Source organism: Haliaeetus albicilla, chromosome 19 (assembly GCF_947461875.1).
Source record: "Haliaeetus albicilla chromosome 19, bHalAlb1.1, whole genome shotgun sequence".
Lineage (NCBI taxonomy): Eukaryota > Metazoa > Chordata > Aves > Accipitriformes > Accipitridae > Haliaeetus > Haliaeetus albicilla.
In genome coordinates this window covers 3,351,521-3,375,155 of record NC_091501.1, presented here as the reverse complement: position 1 = coordinate 3,375,155, position 23,635 = coordinate 3,351,521, and the positions used below count along the sequence as shown (strand labels likewise).

The 23,635-nt window shown below is 50.8% G+C and overlaps 1 protein-coding gene across 17 annotated transcripts in view; it reads right to left on the bottom strand.

The window, feature by feature from the left end:
* Window positions 1–14,992: 14,992 nt before the first annotated feature.
* RBFOX2 (RNA binding fox-1 homolog 2) overlaps window positions 14,993–23,635 on the bottom strand; it is a 177,346-nt gene continuing 168,703 nt past the window's right edge. For 11 of the 17 annotated variants that reach the window (XM_069807337.1, XM_069807336.1, XM_069807339.1 and 8 more), the window contains 3 exons: window positions 23,543–23,631; window positions 22,523–22,595; window positions 14,993–21,377 (listed from right to left, as the gene is read on the bottom strand). In XM_069807337.1, coding sequence (XP_069663438.1) covers window positions 21,333–21,377; window positions 22,523–22,595; window positions 23,543–23,631 — 207 coding nt within the window. In that variant the 3' untranslated portion in view covers window positions 14,993–21,332. Of the gene's footprint in view, window positions 21,378–22,522; window positions 22,596–23,542; window positions 23,632–23,635 lie in introns of those variants that run through there. The other 6 variants (XR_011328821.1, XR_011328822.1, XR_011328820.1 and 3 more) reach the window with 5 other exon arrangements.

Below are 23,635 nucleotides of genomic sequence, written 5' to 3'. Positions count from 1 at the left end.
AGAAGAGGGACAACCAGGTTTTTTTCTCTTCTGAGAAGCAGCACCAATTTAAGCAGTCCCTAATCCAGTAGTGCTTTTTGTGCTCTGCTGGTCTTATGGGGAATGTCTGCAGGGAAACCGATCCCTCTGCAAAAAATACTTGGCAAAAAATAAATGTTTTCTTCAAGCAGATCAACACTGGGTGGCAGTGAGCACCCTAAACACAGTGCTTGTGGCCTGACTGCCTGAGCAGAGCATTTGCCACTGAATTGGGGATGGGGTCTCTGTTCTGCATCTCTTCCCTGCTATTGTCATTCTTGCAATTTCATCTCATTTTCATTGCTGTGCTTGCAATCAGATTTTTTGCCTTGTCCACTTCAGGGTCCTGCTGGCAAGACAACCACAGTGGTGGGGCTTGATATTGGTTGCAAGGTACTGGCCCAAAAAACCAAGTACTGGAAGATCTCACCTATGCTGAGAGTCCTGGTCCTGCGGCTGCTTTGGTAGTGGTACAAGTGTAACACAGCATCCCTGCCCAGCTTGGCGAGCCCTCTCAGCTATTGGGGGGTCTAGGGTTGCATATATCAATGTCCTAGGCTGGGTACCTTTGGAAAGCTCACCTGTAAGCATCTTACATACACAGGATCCATGGACCTCTAGAAGCTCATCTGTCCTCTTCCCCCAACAGCACTAGAGGCAGATGCCCAGGAAAAGCGTAAGAAGCAGGAACAGTCCTACTCCGTCACAGCAACCTGAGGCTAAAGGACTTCCCAAGGTTATATTTGCATGCTTGAGTTTAACAGCCTTAGGCAGAATTTTGCATGAGTTTATAATTTTTTAATCCTCTTACACATGCTCCCCAAAACATATTTCAGACATGGCTGCAGCCTTACTAGGTCAAACTGTTAAAACCAACCTGCTGACCTGGTGACTCTGCAACAGATTAACCAATGTGCAAAGGCAAAAATCTGCTAATCCCTTTCTAACCATTCACAAATGGCTTCAAGGCATGCCCATTCAAAAAAAAAAAAAACAACCAAACAATAAAAATGAAACTTCATTACCCTCGAAGATCTCTGTACCACGCAGGGCTCCCACCTCTGGCACCTTTTTAATTGCGAGTTCCCCAGATACCATGGTTTTATTTTTTGATCTTCCTCCTTCCGCTAAGCACTCCAGTGCTAGTGGCTCAGCTGGACGGATCCAGCTGGTCTGTGGCAGCATCTGCCTGGAAATTGCTTATCTTAGCCTGCGGTCCTTTTATTTCCTTCCCCGTCAGCTGCAGCAGAGATCTCGCTGCACGTGGTGGCTCTCTGCTCTAAATGAATCCACGCTCCTTCTCTGGATTTTGGCATTCATTTTCTGTCTATCTATGAGTTTACAGCAAGGGCCAAATTACACTGGATTTATTATCCTCCTGTGCAAAAGGCCAGTGGTTATCTGTTGCTCTTGCAAACCTGCAGCTCATAGAGCTGAGAGAGGTGTGTTGGCCCCCGCCGCAGGACAGACCCGGCCTCATCTGTTTATTGGGGCAGAGAGGGTCCAAATCATAAAAAAAAACCAAAACAGGCAAGGGACAACACAGCGACCACAGATCAAAGAGTCAGGAGAAGAAATTGGATTGCAGGTAGACCAGAAAAAGCAGGTAGACCTTTTGTGGGAAAAAACAGGTATTACCAAGATCTCACCCACTGAGCATAACCTGGGCTAAGAGGGAGTCTTTGGGGTCAGGGGAGAGTTCAGGTGGGAACATGGGCAAGTTTTGGTTTGTTTTTTTAAAAAAAAAAAAAGTCTGACTTGAGCAACGTGAGAGGAGAGCAGGAAAGCGAAATCCTGGCCAGTCTGACCTGTGAGGAGTGAGCATGGGAAATCATTGATTCAGTATCTGCTCCCTTTTCAGGACTATGGGTCCTGCTTTCAGGTGTTTCACTTTGTGGACAGAGAGGTGCCTCTTGGCTGCTGAGCGATGAGCCCGATGCCAGGGCACTCCGAGTGCCGGCTCTCCAGATCAGCCCACTCTCTTGGCCTAATTCACAGGGATATTTAATACAGGAGTTAATATGAACCATCACATCCAACCATCTCATTACAGCTTATGATAAAACCATCAGAAGTTCAAGGCTTCTAGCAGCACTGGCAGCTACCAAAATATATACAAAATATAGGGGAATGTCCACAAGAGGGAGAGTTGGTGCCAGTCTCGACGGTGATTTTGTGCAATCGGCGCTTCGCTCCCTGGCAATTGTAAGAAAGCTGTTCCCCTTGCTTCACTTCACCCAGCAGAAATGTTTCCTTCTCCTGGAGATTCCCCTTTCCACATTATTTTCCCTCCTCCTCTTTCTCCAGATGACCGGTATTTCATCTTCTTTGCATGGGGTATGCCCAAAGGCCACACCATACAGGCACTAGACATGGTGCCATCAGAAAGGCACTGTGATTAAGACGGTTTCTCTGCTCTCGCTGCTGCTCTGCTCCCCTTTCCTCTCACTTTTGTTGTGCCGTGCTGGAAGGGTAACCCCCACCAGCCCCAGCGCAGGCATCCCCTCCTCTCGCCCAACCTGTCACTGGAGGTGGCACTCCACATCGGCTCCTCTGGGCAGCCCCGATAGCCTCCTTGGGCACACAAACAAAATTCTGGCCATTCCTGCTAGCCTCTGTGCTCAGCCTCAACGCCCCAGGCCTAAACCAGACCCCACTGGGACATGGGATTTTCAATCCATTTTCCAAAAATAGTTGATGGCTACCAGCAACAAGAGCCTAGAGGTCTCTGAGCTTCTGCAGGACAAAGCTTACTGTGAGGAAGCACCAGAAGACACTGGTGATGTGGAAACGACCAGTGGATGGGATGGACTGGGAGCGGTGAAGCCAAAAGACCTAATGGCCAAAAGAAGTTCCTTCATATGCACCAATTCTGCTTCATGGGTCAAGGCCTGTGTATGCAGCCACATCTGAAGAGGGTGGGAGCAAGCCCCCAGATCATGAAGCACCAGCCCCTCAAACCACTGACCTTCCTCCAGCTCATCCCACCCCAGAGAGATGTCCAGCCTCGGCTTAGTTTCCACAGCTCAGTGCGGGTTGGGCGCACCATCGGCTGCTCTGGCAGCAGCTGATCCCTTCCCTACCTCCTTCCAGCTGCCCTCACATCCACGCAGGGAGAAGGCATGGACCAGTGGTCAACCATGTGTGATAGGGGTTAGAACCTGCCAGCTGCAGGTCCACGTGGCTCTCCCTTGCCACGGTCCGTGCCCCTTGCACTATGCAGCCTTTCCTGGGGTGAATCCTCCATCCCGAACAGTCAGGCCTCTGTGCCAGCTTCAGCTGATCTCACTCTTCCCTTTTCTTCCCTGCTCTCTTCCATCGGGGTTTTGGTGAGACCTTCTCCACTCTGCAGCCTCTGCGGTTGGACGTGCTCCTCGGTGCTGGCACAGCAGGAGCACCAACGGGATTTTTCCCAGTGGGATCATCCCACCAGCTCCACAAACAGCATCCCTAAGCCACCAGGTCCAAGAGCTTTCAAGATACATTTTGATGATTTTGGCTGGTGATTTAGCAGAAACTGTAATTAAGCTCATATCATTCCTGGGGCAGTTTCCTAACCTGAAAGCTTAGAGAAATGTATCCAGAGGAGATCCACATGAACCACGTCACCAGGATCACCACAAAAACCCTAAGCGTGGCTCCCAGCACCTTGGCCACCCTCCGGCCACCATTAGCCTCCGACTGCCAGAGCAAGCCTTGCTTGTCCCCAGCTGGCTGCGGCGTGGTGGCAGCAGCAGCCAGTGGTGTTTCTGCAAGCGCGTAGGGGAAAATCAGCTCTTCAGGGGAAAGGAACAAAGCAGGGGAGCTGCTGGCAGAGAGGCGATGCCAAACGGGGCTGCTGGCTCCCTCGGCGTAGAGGGATTTCCAGCCTGAGGAACAAAGCTATGGCTGCTTCCTCTGAAGCACATTGCGCCCGCTGGTATTAACATTTCAGGCATTGCATACAAAACTGCCCTGGAAAGAAACATTGACATGCAAGCATATGAGCTCCTAAGTGGGACCGCTGGCCAAACAGCTCACCACAGGGGTAAGCGCGGTCCATAGCCCAGCCGGGGGCATTGGACAAGCAGGGCAAGGAGAGCTCTACCGCGGCCAAAGCAAGATGATTTATCAGCACGCCCGCAGGACCTGCCTTGCAGGACACCCACACCGCTGTGAAAGACGCTGCACATTGAGAGGGAAGGGGGGGATGCAAATCTATAGAAAACACTGAGGGAGGAGGGAGAGATGCCAGCTTTATTGTAAGCCAAAGCCTTAATTGCTCTGCTCCAAATTATAACTCTAGGGCTGGGCAAGCTCATGCACCCAGCTAGCTGTTTAGAGCAGCTTATCACCATCCAGCGGGTGCAGAAACGCTCAGCGTGAAGAACCGGCACCTAATCCCAGCTCTTGCGGTTGGTCAGAGTGTCTTACTCAGCATCACCTGCTCATATAGGGTAACCTGAGCAGATACAATAGGACAACAGTGTAAGCAGCGGCTTAGCAAATACGACTAACTACTGTAGGCGGCATATTTTAACTTGGCTTTAGGCGTGCTGACAGGAAATAAAACATAACCAAAAGCCTTCAGAGGTGAGAAGGTGAAGAAGAAAGAGAAGGGCCACCCCTTGGCAGGGGTAAGACTGCGAGGTTATTTACAAAACAGCCAGTGGATATATGTCTTATTTATGTAGGATAAGAGAAATAAAAGCCTCTACTGCTAATACAAAGTTATCTTATGTTGAGTGGGATCATTTAACAATATACAGTTACTTCATAGAGATTAAGATAGAAGTAATTAAAAGAAGGGTTGTGCTCTGAGGCAGAGTTCCCTGGCACTGAACTCAGGTCCACGGGGAAGCTCTCACTTGTAGACACTCCCAAAATCAAATCCCCAGACTTCAGACCATTTTCCCTAGCAGCTTAGCTACCTGTTGTGTCCTTTGAAGTAATACATGAAGTTTACATTTAAATCGTTATCCTCCTTTCTTACGTTTAACTTCTCACTAGTTTATTATCCACGCAGCCACCAATTTCGTAATTCCCTCGTTAACAGGCAAACATCCCCCGGTGTGTCCGTTTTATACTGTTCTTCGCTGGGCAGCATCTGAAATCCAGCGGCAACTCCCTGTGCACGTCGCCGAGACCCCGGGTTCGCGGGGGCAGGGTCCCACGCTCCCACCGGGCAGGGCGAAGGAGCCCCCCCCAGGTGTGCAGCGTCAGGCAGCGGGGAGGCAGCCGCGACGCTGGCTGGTGGTTTGCTCCCTGCTCTGATGCAGGACCTGAAGGTTGGAGTTCAGGAGTATGTTAAGGGTTAGAAGGAGACCTGTCTTGGGACCGGAGCTGGGAACAAGGGCTCCTATAAAACTTTTTCATCTGAAAGCAAAATCAAATCACGTAGATGCAACGCACTGCCAGGATGTCAGGAGGCTTTTGGCTTGCTAGGAACCTAAAGGAAATATTTTCAGCCTAAGTGAGGTCAACATCAACATTTTCTTTTTTTTTTCCCCCCACTATGAATTTGCAGGTGAACCAGAAGCCACGGTTTTGGCCACCTCAGGAGTGAAATTACACCAGCAGCAAATGCTTTTTCAAGTGCCTCAGTGAAGTATGAAACTTGCTCCTTCCTTTCTGTCTTTGCCCATGTGCACATGCATCATCATCATCCTCCCTGCATCATCCTCCTCCCTCCATCACTGCAAGAGCATGACTTTCAGTACTCTTGCAGCACGAAAACATTAAACCACATTTGCCCCAGATCTCCGTCATTTTTCATCCCTGCGCAGCACGCAGGGCGCCGTGTCGCAGAGGTGCCTCCAGCGCTGCCACAGCGCAAGGGGCTGCATCGCACCCGTGTTGGGGGGGGACCCAGAGAGCATCCTTGGGCCAGAGCATCAACGGCTCCGCAGGGACGAGAGCCCAGCTGGGGAGACAGCACTGAGGAGCCCGGCCAGGTGGGGAGATGTTGGGCTGAAGACCTTTCCCTCACCTCCATGCACACAGCTGCAATATCCCCAGCACGTCCTGGCTTAGAAACTAATAGAGCAGATTTTTCACAGTGATGAACCCAGGGGAAAAAAGAAATGGAGGGGGATTTCGTGAAGGCTAAACAGCCACACCAGCTTTGCAGAAGCGTTTTGCTCTCTAGCCACATGTTCCCATCACACTTAAACAGCCTAATACTGACTTCTTGTTCATTTTTTTTTTTTAAATTGAAACAAAACAATCTAATAACACAATAAATATTTAGCTTGAAATGAGCAGACAGACATTCAAAACCATTTTCTGACATGACAGATGATCTGAAAGGAGCTGCGCTGCAGGCATTGTGTGCCGTTCAAACCCAATTTAAAAATACATGGTGTAGTAGCAAAAATAGACATGACCCTAAGCACAAACATCGCCACACAGACAAACGTCTCCTGTAAAATGCCATCGGTGATTTGCATGGCAGCTGAACCCGGCGGCAGTGGAATAGCATCGCCCACCTCCGTGGGTGCTGCTGTGATAAACCCATGTGAACACCAGTGCAGCAACACACACACACATTCCCGTGGCAGGGCTTCCCCAGCTGCTCCAGTTTTGGGACTCCAAACTGAGTCCCAGCCTTTCCTGAAAACCTAAGGGAAATTCCTGTCTCCTTATGCACGTGAGCTGACCTCCAACTCTTGGCACGCTGGGAGAGATCCAAAAATGACTCTTGCTACCTTTACCACATCTAAGTTATCGTGACATCCAGATGACAGGTGAGAGCCAGGTAGGGTGGAAAAAAAAATAACCTTTTCACCCTTAAACACCGAGGAGCTCACGTCCAAGCGTTCACACCCCAGAGATGCTGAGGAGCAGAGAGATGCAGGAGCAACAGCACCCCCTTCGCAGCTCCAAGCCCCCCCAGCATGCCTGGAGATCGACCCCCTCCAAAAGCTTTGGCTCAAACCCTGGTGCTCCTGAAGCAGCCTTGAGCTTGCAGCAGAAGGGGATGAAGGCACGACCCCAATGTTGGCGAGAGGGGTCGGGAAACAAGAGCTCTAGGGCCACACAGCACCCACGCAGGGGAAAACCACCTCGGAGCGGCCAGAGCCTGTGCTGGGTCCCTACGGGAGAGAAGGGGTATGACCAGATGTGTGCATGGCTCCGCGTGGGAAACACAGCTACAGCATGACCTGGAGCAGTCTAGAGATGAGAGGTATGGGAAATCTTTGCAGACCCACCTCTCTACCCACGCTCCACACATGGGAAACAAGCAGGGCTTTTTATGGCATTCGATATACAGAAGGAAAACCCTAAAGGAAGTAGCTCTGGGATGGGAAAACATAAGTGAGAAAATCACACAATACCGCTGAGTTGCAGCGTCCACATCCTGGGAAAGACATTAACTAAGCAATGCAGTGTCTCCACGAGGTCATCCTGACATCTAACAACCCACATGTTTTGATACCAGAAACACGTAAAATTGCAGCGATGGCAAGGAAAACACAAACATCAGTGGCTCCTTGCAGAAATGTTCTCTAGAGCACAAATATTAATGAAGCCAACTTCAAGCATGAGGTACTAGCCCCATTTTTCAAATGGAAGTGATGAGCTGGAAGCACCAAGTGATCGTGTGGGCAGGAGGAGACGATGCCCCCACCCAGAAGACACAGCCTGCGCCCCATCAGTCCTTCCACACCAGCCTCCTCCCCTCGGCTGTCACCGGGGCAAACGGGACTGTCCCTGCTCTCCTGTGCTTCAGATTTGGGATGAAATTTTGCAGACATCCTTCCTCTTGATCCCTGCTGGAGGCCCCAGTGCCAGGATGCCTCCCCAAGGGTACCCTGCCCCACTCACCAGACTATGTGGTCCCTTCATCCTTTGGTAGTCCCTTTAACTTAATTTTTAGCATTAGGACCATGCTGGCAGTTCTTCGGTCCTCCAGATTTCCCACCCAGGGGCTTGTTCTGTTTGCATGAAGCAGCTGTAATCAGACCACCAGCGGGCCAGGTGTGAGGCTGGGTCCTGGGTTTGCTGGTCTTCACTGGTCGGTGATTCTTGCAAGGCTGGAGAAGAGAAGGCAGTCCTGTTCCCGGTGTGACCGCAGGGCCTCAGCAAAGCAGCACAGTTCTGGCTCTGGAAATGGCCTTTCTGTACATGGAGAGCCAGGAGATACTGGGATATCACAGACCCAAGTGCCTTACCATGATTTTGGGAGGCGAGGGCTGATAACTCCAAGCTCTGGGACCTCTCCAGACTGTTTGCAGACACAAGCAAAAGAAAAGAGGTGTTAAAAAAGTAAACTGTAAAATGCATGGGAATAATAACTGTTCTGGTTAGAGGAACCCCAGAAACATCAAGGTCCTGACCGCCCTGGTGGGTAAGACAAGCTCCGGGCGTTCAGGGCACTGCCGAGTCCTGCAGCCACATCCAGGCAACCCACACACAGAGCAAGTCGAGAGGGAATGGTCTGTGTCCTGGGAGGTAGGCTAGACCCGGCTTTATTGGTCCTGGGTTCTCCTTTTAATTTTATCCACATGTGCAGACTATTAAAATACCGCTCCAGATCTGCCTTTCTGCTTTTGCTGCCTTGGATCATCCTGACTGCTCAAGCCTTGTCGTTCCCGTGGGTCATTCCTTCGGGCACATTCATGGCATGCGGTTTCTCTGACTTGGACGATGAAATGGCAGCCTTTAAAAGCACTCTCTTTTCCCCAAAGCCTTGAGTGAAATTGAGGCCAGAAACATTTCTGGCCATGAAACTCGGCTCTGGGCATATTAGGACTTTGTCCTGTGGGGATTGCCTGGCTGCCAGAGGACAGAAGTGAAAGATTTGGAAAAGCTAACTCCCGTTCTGCAGCACTGCCCAAACAGCCACCTACCAAAGTGCCAAGCAGTCGGTGCAGCGTAGCAGAGCTCAAAGCTCAGGATCTGATAATCTGCAAAGCAGAAGAGAGGAGATTCACCCGTCGCCTCTTCTCTCCTCCTGGCAACTCTCATTGTATTTTGGGCACAGATGATCAGACTCGGTGCTGGTAACTGATCTAGAAACATGTGGCCCCAGGAGACCTACGTAGCTGCAGTTTTGAGGAGGGAATGGGGTGGATGCATGCTGTGAGCAAAATTTCCAGGGTTCGCTTCAGGGAGGTACCATACCAGGACCTGGCTGTTTTTCAAGATGTTCTTTCTGCACACCTAGGCTTGCCGGGATCTCAGCCGTGGCAGTGCCCATAAGGATGCTCCTCTGGGCTTTTGGGGCCTCTCAGCTGTGAGGGTCGCCCACTAAGGGGACACAAAGCCACACAAGGGCACCAGAGAATCAAATATTTCTCATCTTCCCAAGGAGACCCGAGTATAAATCCATCATTGCATCTGCCCAGCTCCAAGTGGGGCTGGGCACTGCTGCCTTACAGGGACAACCCGGCTCTTGGCTCCACACCGTGGCCGCATGGGACTTGCCCCCAGTGCCATCAGTCACCAGTGGGGAGAGGGATGCTCAGCCAAGGGGTTTCTCACAGGACCCCATCATTTTTGTGAAGGTGTTTCATTTCAAGTGGAGAGGTTTGGGGAAAAACAGCTGCCAGGGACTTGCAAGCAGGATGAGAGCATGCCAAAGACAGGCAAGGCTCCAGAGCACTCATTTATTTTTCTACAAGTGGGTTTATTGCCCACCTGGTAGGGAAGGGGGTTAAGTTGCCTTTTCCCAATACAAAAAAACAGGGGACGCTTGCCACTCACCCCCCACCACAACTCAAACGCTCCAAATGTGCTTTTTCTCCCCCCAAATGAAAAACATTTAAACACGTGGGCAAAGAAAAACGGTGAACAAAGCTCCCTAAATGCCGAGTGGCACTTCACCACCGCCGAGAGAAAAATCTCCCCGGTTCCCTGCCGCAGTGCCAGGTCATACCTGGCCTGCAAATCACGGTGGGTTTTCTGCAGGTGCCGGGATGTCCCACCTGAGGCACCTCCTGGGAGGGCTGGCATGGCGCTCAGCACCCCGGGCCATTGCTGGGAGCCATCGGATGGTCACCGCTCCCAAATCCTGAGCAGCTCCGTCTGGGCACAAACGTGTACCTTCCCTTTCAGCCTCATTTTTTTTGTTTTGAGGGCACCGTTCCTCAGCGAAACACAATGTGCTTGAGAGCTTGAAGGCTCCAGGCTCAGCCAAAGCAAAACCAGGAGGTCTGGCATCCCATCCCTGGGGTTATTTATGATCCCTCTCGGTGCTAAGGCTGCCTTACGGCCACCTCCCACGCTCTTCTTCCCAGGGGGATGACCGGAGCAAGCTCCCTTAGCTCTACACACAGGGTTTTTGCCCAGTTTCGGTGTGAGGACACTGGCTGACGGTGAGGAATTGTTTCACCGTGTCCCACAGCTCGCTGATAATGGCGGGGACCGGCAACTCACTGGCATTCATGCTGCTCAGCAGAAAGGCCCCTGGTACTGACTCGTGCTGGCCTTGACGCGTCCCAACTCCATATTGCAAGAGGTATTTAATGTCACTAACAAGCCTGTGGGAATAGCACGTTTCACTCAACCCTGCTGTTAGCCTAGGTATTTGCTCCTTTCAAGTCAAAGCTATTTGAGAACCCAGGGCTGAACAGGCATTTTGCAGAGCCGCTCGAGTGACCTGAATTGCCGAGCTGGGCTCTGCCTGACCTCCCCGCCAGAGCTAACAACCCTCCAAGCTACAGCAGGACCTGGATCTTAACCAGGGATGAGTCGGCTCCACCGCTACCTGTCATCTCCGCCGCTTCAGGGCTGAGTCTCACCCAGTTTGACCCTGAGGAGCATGTTAGCCTCATCTCTCCGGACCTCTGGCTGCGTTGGCTCTCGCCTCAGTGCCAGTCATGCCGTGGCGTTAATGGCGAGCGAGGGCGGGTCAGATCCGTTCCTGCACCACGAACCCCACCGTCGGTCCGCGGAGGAGAAATAAGAGTGTTATCCCCGGGTCACAGCCCTGCAGCCAGCTCAGCCTTCTCCCTGCCAAGGCAAGCACGCAAGCGCAGCAGCCACCAGCTTTTCCCCAACCCTGAACTTTTAATTTCCCCCTCCCCAAACTGTTTGTTCAGCCCCCTACCATGAAAGCGTGAAGCTTCCTACCACCTGCGCAAAGCTTTGCACGGGATGCCAACGGTTCTCCCTTTTCCTTTCTCATCCCCCAAGCCCCGCAGCCGAGCGGGCAACTCACCCCAGTACCTGCCCACGTTCGTGCTGGGGTGAGCAGAAAGCTCTCCCCAGCCTCCTGCCCTCAGGGCATCGGCGTCTGCGCCCACCCTTTGCCGGGAGGAGATCTGCCTCCGTGCTCAGCGAAAGCACAGGGACAGCCAGCGGCATCTCGCCCACGCGAGCTGCGCTCGGCCAAATGCGGGAGCTCTTTCTGGAGAGCAGCTTCTCTCAGAGCAGAGGCGGCAGAACCGGGGTGCACTGACCGAAAAAGAAAAAAACCCCAGTGTTTCAAATGCAAAACAAGGTTTCCCAGCCTCCCACCAGGGAGGACGGGCGACATCCTTGCAAAAATAAGACAGGACTGCAACACTCTGCAGCAGGAGGGCTCCAGATGAGCACGAAGGCTATTTCAATAACACGGTAAATATGCCAGCTCTGCTGTTCTTCCAGAGCTCTGTGAAATTGGTGATTTCTGGGTGGAGTTCAGCTGGAGAGTGCTGGTGCTATGAAAAACAAAGTGACTTTGGGCTTTGACGCTTCCTCCTGACACACAAAAAGGTGATTTGTGATTCAAAAGATGAGGAATTTATCATCAAAAGGAGCTGGGACAGAGCTCAGTGTTTACACATGGAAGAACAAGACAGGCACCGAAAGCAGATGTATTTATACCCATCCATTAATAAAAGAAGCCAAGTCAACCATACCTTTGTGCTAAAGTTAGAGCACAGCACTCAGCATGTCCTTAAAAAGGCAAGAAAGTTTCCGCAAACTGGGACAGCTGTTCCCGGTGCCGGCTCTGCACATCCCCTCCCCGGCGCACGCCGGGGCTCCCGGCATCGCCACCCTGCCGCGGGAAAGGAGCCAAATGCCCTGAGGCTTCTCCGAGCGAGAAGGCTGACTCCTAGTCTGGTCATGGGCTGGTGGCCACTGCCCCTCAGGAGCCAAAGAGCCCCTGCTCCACCTTCAGAGACCTGCAGAAGATGACTGCCTCTTCCCAGAAACAAAAATCCTCCAGTTTTGACTCCAGTTCCCTCTTCGCTTCCCTGGTCGTAGGGCTCACGCAAGCCAGGAGCCTTCATCCCTGCTGCAAGGAGAAGTCGTGAGAGCGTGCTGGTCGCAGCACGCTTGGGCTGGCCCCATGGATGAGGACTTGGTTTGTGGGGCTGTCTCCATCAGCCAGCCGAGGGAAGAGGAGCAGCACCCGACGGTTAGAGGTTTGGGCTGTCGCCAAGGGGTCGGTGTGAGCCCAGGGTGAACAGAGAGCACCCAGGACAGTAGACAGTTCATCCCCAATGAGGTTAGCAGTAGGGCCGGCCAGTGCAAGTCACTGGAAGCTCCCGGATTAGGATTTGACATTTAGAAATGCTTCAGAAATAACTCATTGCAGCAAGTCCCTTAACCCACAGGTAAGGATGGAGTTGTCTGGCCTCACCTCCCAAGCACCGCAACAGGTTACGACACCGTTTGGTAGGAAAGACCTAGAAAAGTCAGCTCTTTGTTCCTTGCAAGGTGCTTCTAGAAAGCAATTAACTGTCCTTGACAAAGACCCAGATGAGCTCTTGCAGTTGTTTCCCTGTTTCCCCTCTCTCCGCCCCCAGCTCCAGCCCTCGAACCACACTGGAAATTCTCCGCTGTCCCGCTCCCAGCTCACCTGGAGCCGCAGGAGCCAGCGCTGGGCGTGCTACACCAGAAACGATCACGCTTCAGGCAAACTGAGAGCAACCACAAAAAACACATTTTGTCTGAATCAAAGTTAAGCGCGTTGCAGGGAAAGAAACGGGGCTGCAGGCAAGCACGGGAGCCACGGGTCTCCTCTCACCTCCCGGGATGTGATGAAGCTGTTGGCACTCCAGAACGCATTTCACCTCCAAGCTCCTGCTGAAGATGCTACAGTTACATGAACTTGACTGACCTTTGAGCAAGACTGGGACTAGATGACCTCCGCAGGTCTCTTCCAACCCGAATTATTCTACGACTTTGTCATTTTCTGTATAAAGACAGAAAGGAAGCATGCAAATAACTCTCCCTCCCACACCAGCCACTAAGCTCTCCTGTCAGAGGGATGCTCAGGCTGCCGTCCCCGAGCCAGTGGAGTCCATAGCGGGCCAGCAGCAAAATCCTGAGAACAGGACAGCTTTTCCACTGGCACGGGGATCAGGGCTTCTTGGCTCCGATCTCCCGATGCGGCTTGTCAGTGCCAGACTAAGCCAACAGCCTTAGCAGTCACACTAACCTCACCCTTGAGCTCTTCTGCAAATTCAGTTTGAATTCGTGTATCATTTCAATATGACCCAAACGCTTTCCAGCAAACATTATCATTTATTGACTAAATCCCCACCACACCCGCCATGGCACAGGGATTCTCGCTCAGCGACCGCGTTGGTGGACCTCGGGCTAGCACCGAGCCCCGTGGCCCAGAGCCCACATCCCGGTTATTCCCAAACCCTCTTCCGAGGTACTTCGTGACGCGGCAGCGGTACCCTCGCCCTCCGTGGATGCTACTGACGCACACCGAAACGGGCACCGTGGCTCGCCATCAGCCATGACCCGCCTCCGCTTCCTTTGACGAGCTCTACTTTTGATAAACCTCACATTCAGCAATGCAGTGATATTACACCACTTTTAATGACTTCTTAGTGAATTCCAGGATCAGCCATTTTATGGCTTTGCCTTGAAATGAAGGCGGGCTGGAAGACCCAGAGGACCTTTGCTTCCCTTTTGAAGCATGCCTCTGCATTAGCTTTCCTCCAGCACAGCGGAGCTTCGTTTCAAGACCTCTCCCAGTCTCACCGATGCAGAATCCCTTTACCAGCTCTTCCACGACGATTATTCAGCCCTGATTTCCAGGCACCTAATTTTAGCAGTTGCTGTTGAACATCCTCTTGAGTTATTGTTAGAATGAAATGCGGATCATCTGACAGAACACATTGCAGCTCCTTGGTAAATACCGGGAAGGAATGCTTAAGGATGCCTTCCCGCATCATTACTGACAATCCTACCACCCAGGGACACACCTTATCCCACCCCTTTTGTTCCTGGTACCTTGCATTTCCAAAAGCAGTAAAATCTTGCGCCGGCCTCAACTGTATTAGGCATATTTTGCTGTATCATTTTTCTCAGTTACCAGTTTCCATAATTACTTGCAAATTGGCCCCAGGGATTTATTATTTGTTATTTTTAGGATCATTTCAGCGGAAAAGGCATCTGATTATATGAATATATATTTGCATGACATCTTTCACTTGAGGATCTCTAAGTACTTTGCAGAATATGAATGAACTTCTGCTTGTCTGCAGCGATACTCCTTTTACAGGCAGGACAACAGGAGCAGCGATTAAAAGACATGTCCAAACTCCCAGAGGAAATTTATGCCAAGCACAGGAACACCAGCTTCCAGTTGTGTGCGTTAACTATTAAACCTGTGCTAACACAGACAGCGGGAGGTTGACTACACAGGCATTAAAGAAAATGCTGATACCGTAATTTGAAATTGTTGTCTCTCCCTCCACACTAACAGGTTCAAACACAGATTAGGCTTGGAGAGAAAAAAAAGAAAAAAGGCTCCTTATCGAATACCAAACAAACGGCCCTTTCCTGCTAATAAGCGGCAATGGGGAAGAATGGCAGGGAAAGGCGTGGGGTTACGGCGAGCTCGGCGTTATGAACAGACAGGGCTGGGATTTCGCCAGCGTGACTTGCCAAGGCTTTGCCCTTTGTCGCCGTTAAGAAGATCCCATCTCCCAGCTCATTCTTCGAACCAGGTTCCCTTCTTTGCATTTTTACCTGCCAGGCAGATGCACCAGCAAAATTCATCCAGATGCACTGAAAAACAAACACACAGGAGCCAGCAGACTGGTGTTTCTCTCTTTTATTTAAAAACAGTGCTTCATTACCATTTGCAAAGGGTTAGGAAGGGTTCCCCCCTTGCTTAGAGTTTATAAAAGCCAGCAACATGATCAATAATTTATACACATGGATAGTAATACAAAAAAAAGGAATAAAAGCTAAAGATCTAACTACTCCGACCTTCACAATTCCAGCTACTTGATAATAATAGGAATAACCCAATGAATACTGTATGGTCTGAAAGCTACTATACAATATGATACTTAACGAGGGAGGGCGGGAAGTTAGAGGCTGTCACAAAGCCCTGGGATGCAGATACTGCTTCTCCAGAGTCAGCAGGGAAATGGGACCCTGGGCAAGCGGCTCGGGCGTCCTAGGAAATGATCCAGGGGAAGGGAACGCATCCCACTGGGGACGCGTCCTGTTCCCCGGCGGTACCTGGCAATGGGAGGTGCTGGGGAGACCGCGTGAAGGGGCAAGTCCGTCGCTGCCGTTGGAGGTGCTGCGGCATCTCAGCCTCGCACTGAAAATCTCCAAGTCTCAAGTAGATCAGCCTGTGAGGTCAGTAAAATACTCCACCAGCTCCGTATCGCTCTACAGCCCTGGCTCTCATTTGCTATCAGCCCCAGGTTTTAGCTCCAGCTATTTACAAGCAGGATTTATCATATACATATTAAAAAAACAAACAAACAAAAAAAAACAAAAAAGGAAAAAAAGAAAAAAAAAAACCAAAACCAAATCATATCCCCTGGGGTAAAAGAGGATTATTTCGTCACTTGATAACGCAGCCAAATCAAGCTGCCAAAACTACAACACGCGCACACACAAAATACTGTGAACAGAAAAAAAAAGAACAAAAAAACCAAACATGACCAAAACTGAGACTACTAATGTGGGAGGCCTGATTTCTGTAAGGAATTCACTCCTTTGGGGAAGCAACAAGCCCCTCCACCAGCAGAGAACTGGGAATCTGGCAAGAGATTTATTGACCCACTTCAGAACCAAAAAAAAAGAAAAAAAAAAAGAAAAAATTAATAAAAAAGAAAAACCATTCCTAAGATTAACCGGCATTTTGCTGACTGCCAGCCAAATGACTATTCAGGTGGACGGCTTTAGACACCAGCAATCTCCTGGCAAAATCAGGCAAGATCTCTGGCTGATGCGTTCTTGCTCTATACCCCGAGTCAAGAGGCAGCGTGGGAAGCTGGTCTCCCGCCCCAGCCCACCGCCCAGAGAGGACAACCGCTGCCGGCGCTTTCAACCACCAGCAAGAAGTTGCCTTCCAGGGTTAGCAGTGGCAACGGAGACGGGAATTGGGACATCCCAAATCCCGTTTAGGTTGCCATCGCCGCAGAGGGACGGGGGCTATCCTGCCAACTCCTGGCTAGAGCAAAGCGCGCCGGGGAGAACCCCAGAGCCTGCTTGGAAAGGGCCCCATTTCACGCTCTGGCTATCAGACTCCTGCTTGCCTTGTTGACTGGAGTTTTCATTGTAGAAGAGAAGTTTACCGGGGTTGGAGGGCGGAGAGGGCAATCAGTAAGGTGGGGATGGGGAGAAGGGGCTTTTCAGACATTAACATCACCAAAAATAGTGTTTTATGCAACAAAGAATCAAGTCTCACTGGTGTATACTACAAAATGTTTGACATTTTCCAAGAGCATGACAAAATAAAAACACAAAGAAGTTTACATTGGATGTTCATCTTGTTCACTAGGTTGGTTTTGTTTTTGTTCCCCCCCCCCCCACTCCTATTTTAAAACAGTGCAAACAGGTAACACACTTTTAAAAAAATCACCCCTCTGCACCAAGGACAGCATTCCCCTGCCCCTGCCAGGCTGGAGGGTCACCGGCAGCCCCCTGCTGCCCGTGTGCTTTCCCTTTAGAGCCAGACTCAGCAAAAGCGCTCCCCAGAGCTGTCGTTTGGGTTTCCCTTTATTCAATTCCTAGGTGCTCCCCAAACCTGTCCTCCGCTCGCCTCCTCCTTCAGGGCCGGGATGGGAAGATACAGATAGGGACGGGTTGGGGAAAAACATGGGTGGGAACTGGGAGGCTCCGCTTTGTATTCCCCGCTGCCGAAGCTCTGGGTGCTGGAATTAAAACCCCAGCAGGCAGCGTCTCTTTTTCAGGCAAGGAAATGGTTTCACGAACCGTTTCACGACTAGCACTCGAGCCAGCTATTCAGATAACCCTCCTCCTTCAACATCCACACATCTCGGAACGGGTGAGAACAGGGGATATACTCTCACTTCACTTTAGGGACGGGGAAGCGAAGTCTAGAGCAGCGACACGACCGCTCCACGCCGACCCTCGAGGATCACCGAGAGAGCCCAGCCCAAAACACACGTCTCGGACTCCTGAGCTAGGGCTCTTTCTCACTGGGCAAGTCCGCTCTCTCGGGCACTGAAACAACCAAGCCACAGCTATTTTAAAACATGGCTTTGTCTATCAGAACTCATGACGCACGATCCACAGAACTGCTTAACCTGGGAAAAGCTGGCTATAACAGGCTCATACCGAGCTCCCCGTTGCCTCCGGGTCCCATCATGGCTTTTCTTAGAAAAGCTAACCCACCTGCAACAGTGCAGCCTCCCTAGCACAGGGACAGGAACAACAGTTTCTTGACGTGCTGGGCATCAATATAACTTATTCCCAGTAGAGAATAGGCCATACCAGTAGAAGTCATCTTTGTACCAGCACAACTGTACCCATAAGGAAAGACAGACCAGCACATTAAATAAATCAACTCTTCAATCCAAAATTTTATCAGTATAATATCACATGCTGGCCAGATGTATTGCAAGACAGTACAAACAGCAACACTTAAACATCTTTTCCTCTACATCAAGAGGAATCCCGGATGCCACCAGCCTAGAAGGTGACAAACAGCAAGCTATTTGCCAGGCTGCCTGTGCGGTTTCCCTCGGAAAGCCAAATTCTGCTTTGTGAGGGACCTGGGACTGCAGACCCGTCTCGGGGACAAGCACTAGCTGCCATCGGTCAAATAAGCCAGGGCCCAGTTTAATTCATTAAGTGTAATTCATTTTGCATAGGGAGATATAGGCTTTGTCCTCACTTCTTCAGAAGATGGATATAGCCACGGCGTGGCTACTCTGAATGCACCTTAAGCCAGTTTGTAACACGTTTGAGTGAAACCAGAGCTGTTGTTTGCCAAGAGGGAAGGAAGGCTGAAGAGCTCTCCCACCACGGCACAACACTCACTCGAGAAACCTCGCTGCAAAATTCCAGCTGGCGTGCAAGTTTTTGGGAGGTCTGGTGCTCCGGAGACCTGGAACCAGTGAGCTACCTCCAGCCCCCGGCCACGCAAAAGTCCCGGCATCCCGTCTGCAGCTCACGAGCTGCTTCGGCAGGGATCCTGCAGCACGAACTACGGAGTCGAGGAGACACCGACTGCTTAATGCACTGGAGGAGCCTGGCAGGGAGCGACCGGAGCAGTCCAGACTCGGATACAGGAGGAATCGGGCTGAATGCTCTAGAGCAGGTATTACTTGGAGATCGTAGAGCAGGGGACCCACGGCCCCGCAAAGGTTGGGCGCTTCTGCACTAAACCCCTCACATTCCTAATGTAACTCGGGCGGGCTGAAGCTGCCATGCATAGACTTCTGCTCGGAGGCAGAAATGGGGCTGGCCTATTCCCAGAGAGGCCAAGTGGCTGAGGGGGGGGATTGCAGGCAGCACTGCCAGGGCAGGGGAGGGCACTCGGGGAAGGAGAACCCAGCTTTTTCAAGGAGCTGCAGTCAGAACCAGCTGAACTGAAAGGTAGGAAAGGGGCAGAGGGGCGAGCAGCAGCTCCCGGCGGGCTCCGCGAGCTGCGCTCCTCCGGCTCGCAGCCTGCAGACCCGCTGCACGGGGAACTGCCTGCGGGCAAAGGGAAGGGACGGCCGCGCTCAGCCCCTCTGCCCACAGGTGGGTAGAGCAAGTCTGGTAGAAGCTTTTGCTGCATCTCAGCTCCAGAAGTCCTCTGGGCTGCCCTGCGGTGGAAATGGCTCCCCTTGAATACGACTATTTCTACCCCAAGTCCTCCCCTCCCCTACCAACTCAGGCAGTAAAAGCTCCCCAAACACCCCAAGTCCCCCTCATTTCCTAGATTTTGTGAAAGCCCCAACACCCTGTTCCCCCCTCCCCATTTTCAAGCTAACTAAAATATTTATATACAAACAACAAAAAAATTGTCATAACAGCAACAAACCAAACTTTGGCTTGGAAAAAAAAAAAGTTAAAAACCAACAACAAAACCAGAAAGAAAAAAAAAAAACAGGTGGCCAACAGGCTGGCAGTTTGGTGTCCCCTTTATCTAGCTATTCCTCCAGAGAATCAATAGCTTCAGGGTCTCTAGCTTAACTAATGGCTTCCCCATCCTTCCCATTTGAGGTGCCTCCTCTCTGCTGCACACAGAGAGACTATGTGTATCCCTGGGGAAGAGCAAAAGAAAAAAAAGCGTGGTTGTGTGTGGCTGGGCCAGGACACCTCCCCGGGAGCTCTGCTTGTTGACATTGCTTAGTGTTAAAATGCAGGAGGTTTCCTATTCTGGTATCAGCGGTGGATGGAGAAGCAGGTATACGACAGGAGCTGGAGAGGCTCCACCAACAAACCCACGCTCCGAGCAGCCCTTCTGGGGGTGGTGAGCTCACCCCAGTACCGATCGAGGGAGTTGAGGCAGCCTTGTAAAACCGCACTTCTGCATTTCTCTACCATGTGGTTAGAGACCCTGCCTCTGATCACTGGGGTTACTGGGAGCACTCTAGGAGCCAGCAGCTGAGCAGGGGAGGTCTGGAGAAGAGCAACTCCCCATCACGGCACAGCTCACGCAGTCATCTAAAAAAGCTAACTTTGAAACACAGCGAAATCACTGTACGCGAGAGCGGGAGGGAGATGGTCTTGGGAGTCATGGAGCCCTCCCCTAACTAGTCTCTCTGCTTCCAGATCTTCTAATATGTAGTGTCTATATGGACTCAGTGGACCAGGTGCACAACTTTCTATGAGAGGCTGGGCAAAACAGACCCAGGGGCTCCAGCACAACTACGTAAGGGCCTGAAATAGCTTGTGGTGGGAAGTTCCTATGAATTCAGAGCTTGCACAAACTGCTTCTGCCTGCCCTTAAACTCCTGACAGAAACAAAACTACTTCAGGATCACGTTTAGATATCAAAGACCCTCTTCCCCCACACAAACCCACATTGCTTGCCCCTTGCCTCAAGCAGCTTATACATGACTTGTTTTTTCCTCACTCATGTTATTTGAAACAGGTTACTTGGAGAAGCGCCTAAGCAGCTCAGGACGAACAGGAGGAGACCTCGCACGCTGGACCTCGGAGCGCCCGATCACGGCACGGATGCAGGTTCTTCTGCCAGCCTTCTTCCTCTGCCAGGCTGCGTGCGCTTCACCTCCGCAAGTTTAGCCGCTTGCTGTCCGCAACAGAGGTACTCTGTGTGATGCTGCATTGCATCTGCCACTCCTCAAGGAAAGAAGGGGAGGAAAGGGACAGCAAGGGAGAAAGATCTTGAAAAGGAGGAAGGAAAACTAATATAATTACAGCCACCAGCAATGGACAACAATCAGCTAGAGTAAGTTGTGTGTAGGGGAGAAGGATCATCCTCATCAAAAACTCCTTTCAAAGTCTTGTCCCCTATACAGCAGATAACAGCCAAAGTCTTTGGGCAGGTTGAGGAAATCTTCTCTTGCCAAGTCTAAAATCCTGACACTGCTGAAACTGTCCCAACCTGTGCGCGTCAGATGGTGATAAAAACGAGGAAAGTCTCTGCATTTCCCCCATTTCCAAATGTAAATGACTATTTCCCACCAGCATTTAGGTCCCAGCCACAGCCAAAGAGTGCTTCTTTCTGCAGACCAGAAACACAGCAGGTGGAGACTTCTCCCTCACGTCCTCCTGTCTCACAGGCACCAAGCACCAGACCCAGGGAAGTAACTCTGTCTGCGTGTTCCTGATTAATTGCATCATACCAGTTTCTAACAGCTTTCCTTATCGCTAATTGCCTTTTCCGTGATTGGTAGGATAAGCTATGCACCAACATACAGACACGGAAATGCATTATTTTTACCACAGTTAAAAAAACCCCAAAAACAAAAACAAAAAAAAACCAAAAAAAAATGCACAATCTTTGGAACAAAAGAATTAAAGGCAGAAATTTAAAGGAAAAAAAAATACATATTCAAAGAACATAGTGAGGTATAAAAAAGTATTTTCTCTTTTGTTTTTTTTTTTGTTTTTCCTCCTCGTCTTGCTATAGAGTTCCTCTACTAGTAAATATTGCAATAGCCAGGCCTCATGAACTGGGGGGGCTGTCCCACTTGCAGGGGGCTCACGTCACTTCAGTAGGGGGCAAATCGGCTGTAGCCACCTCGGTATAAACTCGCCTGTAGAAATTAAATGAGAGAAGAAGAGGTTGTTAGGAGGAGAACTGTGAAGAAATACTCAGGACAGCACCCGAAAGATCTCAGAAGGACTAACGGACATGTCCTGGCACTGCCCCACCACCATCAGCACTTCTAAGAAGCAAGAGAGGAGAACTTTGCCTGCAAAACCAAAGACATGGCTCAGGAGGACGTGCTCATGGCCAGCCAGCTGGAAGTGAAGTTTGGCAAGTCTTGGTGAAAGGGAGCGCAGTACCAGAGAGGGCTCTTGAGTCCTCATCTCTGAGCCAGGCTGCCTTTAAAGATAGCAGAGACCAGGACTTCTAGGATGCTTTTCACCTCACCTTAAGGTAAAGGTCTAAAATAGACACGACGGTCTGGTATCCTAGAAGTACCTGCTTTTCCTTCATCGACCCTAAAGAGAATCCACATGATGAGCTGAGGCTCAAACAGAGGTGCTACGCTACAGATAGCTATATTTAGGTGTCTTTTTCTCCGAACACATTTGTATTCCAGCCTTTGCAACAACACAGATACTGCGCTGGCTAGAAGCAGATGGGCAAGCACGCGTTTTCAGCAAGCTGCTCCACTCCCCTCCGATGCCAGCATACCTCATTCCTGCCTTTGCATAACTACTGCTGGCAGGCAGGACACCGCATCCTTCCACTAGTGGAAGAGGGAACCGAGTGGAGCAGCTTTGCTGCAAGATGTTGCAAGAACAACTTATTTCCTTGCTTCCTAGAACTGATTCTCAACATGCAACACAAGCCTTTAAAGTTAACTGAAATGGCAAGAAAGGGTGTCTTGCATCTCTAACTATCGCTCTATATATCACCTTGATACAGTTCTACTGATTCACCAACAATGTTCTGCCTCCTGGCATTTCTGGTCACTCTTCTACCATCTCCTTTGTACTAGGTGATGTGCAAGACTAAGTAATAACTGGTCTCCTACAACCTGGCTCCTTTCCTAGTGCACACACACAAACATAGGAATGCAGAACAACTGGGAACCCAGCATTGCAGCTGAGGATCTCCTCCCTCAATAGAAACGTTTTTCTGGGTGACGTTTCATTACCTGATGCCTAGTGAACAGCTGTTCCCCATGCTGCAAATGAGAAAGAGCACAGGAAAGAAAATCCCACTTACCACAGCGCCAACTCCGTAGCTAGCGGCAGGGGCAAGGGCATGGTAAGGATCTGCTGTGTACACCCTGCCATAACTGAAGAGAGGAAGAAAAGATAAAAAAAGAGAAAAGTCACTTTGGAGGGGCAGAGAAACAGCTGTCTGACCACAGGCAATGGAGGAAGCAGCATACCCTTCTACACACATGTATGCGTACATGCACACACATGCACGCAGGCAGCCCCTCTTCGAAGAGATCCTACGGGCATGCTGCCATGCATCGTATGAGATGGGCGAGAGAACGGCCTGCAAGGAGGAATGTGGCAGAAGCCATGAGCTTGACCTGTAGGAAGGAGGTCAGCACCTTCAAAATGAGGGCTAGCGCATCCCTTACCTCGCGTGATGCAATTTGGAAGGAGAGTGACTGCTGGCACTAGCGCTACTGGCACGGTAACAGCTGCTAAATGGAAAGCAGTGAGGGATTCTCCAGAATGAGAAGGGAGTATAAAATTTAATGGTCTTGCACGTGCTAGGATTAAAACAGGGCCTCACTGCACAGGACATGAAAAAATCTCAAGGTAAGCACTCTGATGATGATAATCCTTTGTATCTATACAGAGCCGCACGTTAAAGCATCCTAGAGTACCGTATGAGCTGAGCAATTTTTACTTTATGGATGGGGAGAGAAAGGCACCCAGCGATTAAACAACCTGCCCAGAGTCACAGAGCAAGGAGCTGGCAAGGCGAGCCAGGTCTTTTGACTCTGAGGCCGTAACCACGCCGCCTCCTCCGTGCAGAGAATCGCAAGGACAGGGAAGAGGCCAGGATGCGTGCCAGCTCACATACACCGGAGGGCAATACTGCCCGGGAGCAGAGAGACAAACCGTGCATTCAAGTCTTTCATGTTGGGTTGTGCATGCACGTGTGCGCGTGCAAGTAAGACAAAGAAACGGGGAAAGAAATAGAAGTACTGTAATGGATCAATGCTCCTTGAATCCCTGAGCACAGCAAGCTAGCCCCCACAGACACCTCCCCCTTACATACCCATCGCTGTAAGCTGCTGCAGCGGCTGCAGCAGCTGTGGCTGCTGTTGCAGTAGCAGGCTGTGCATATCTGTAGGCTGCGTATCCACCCTGC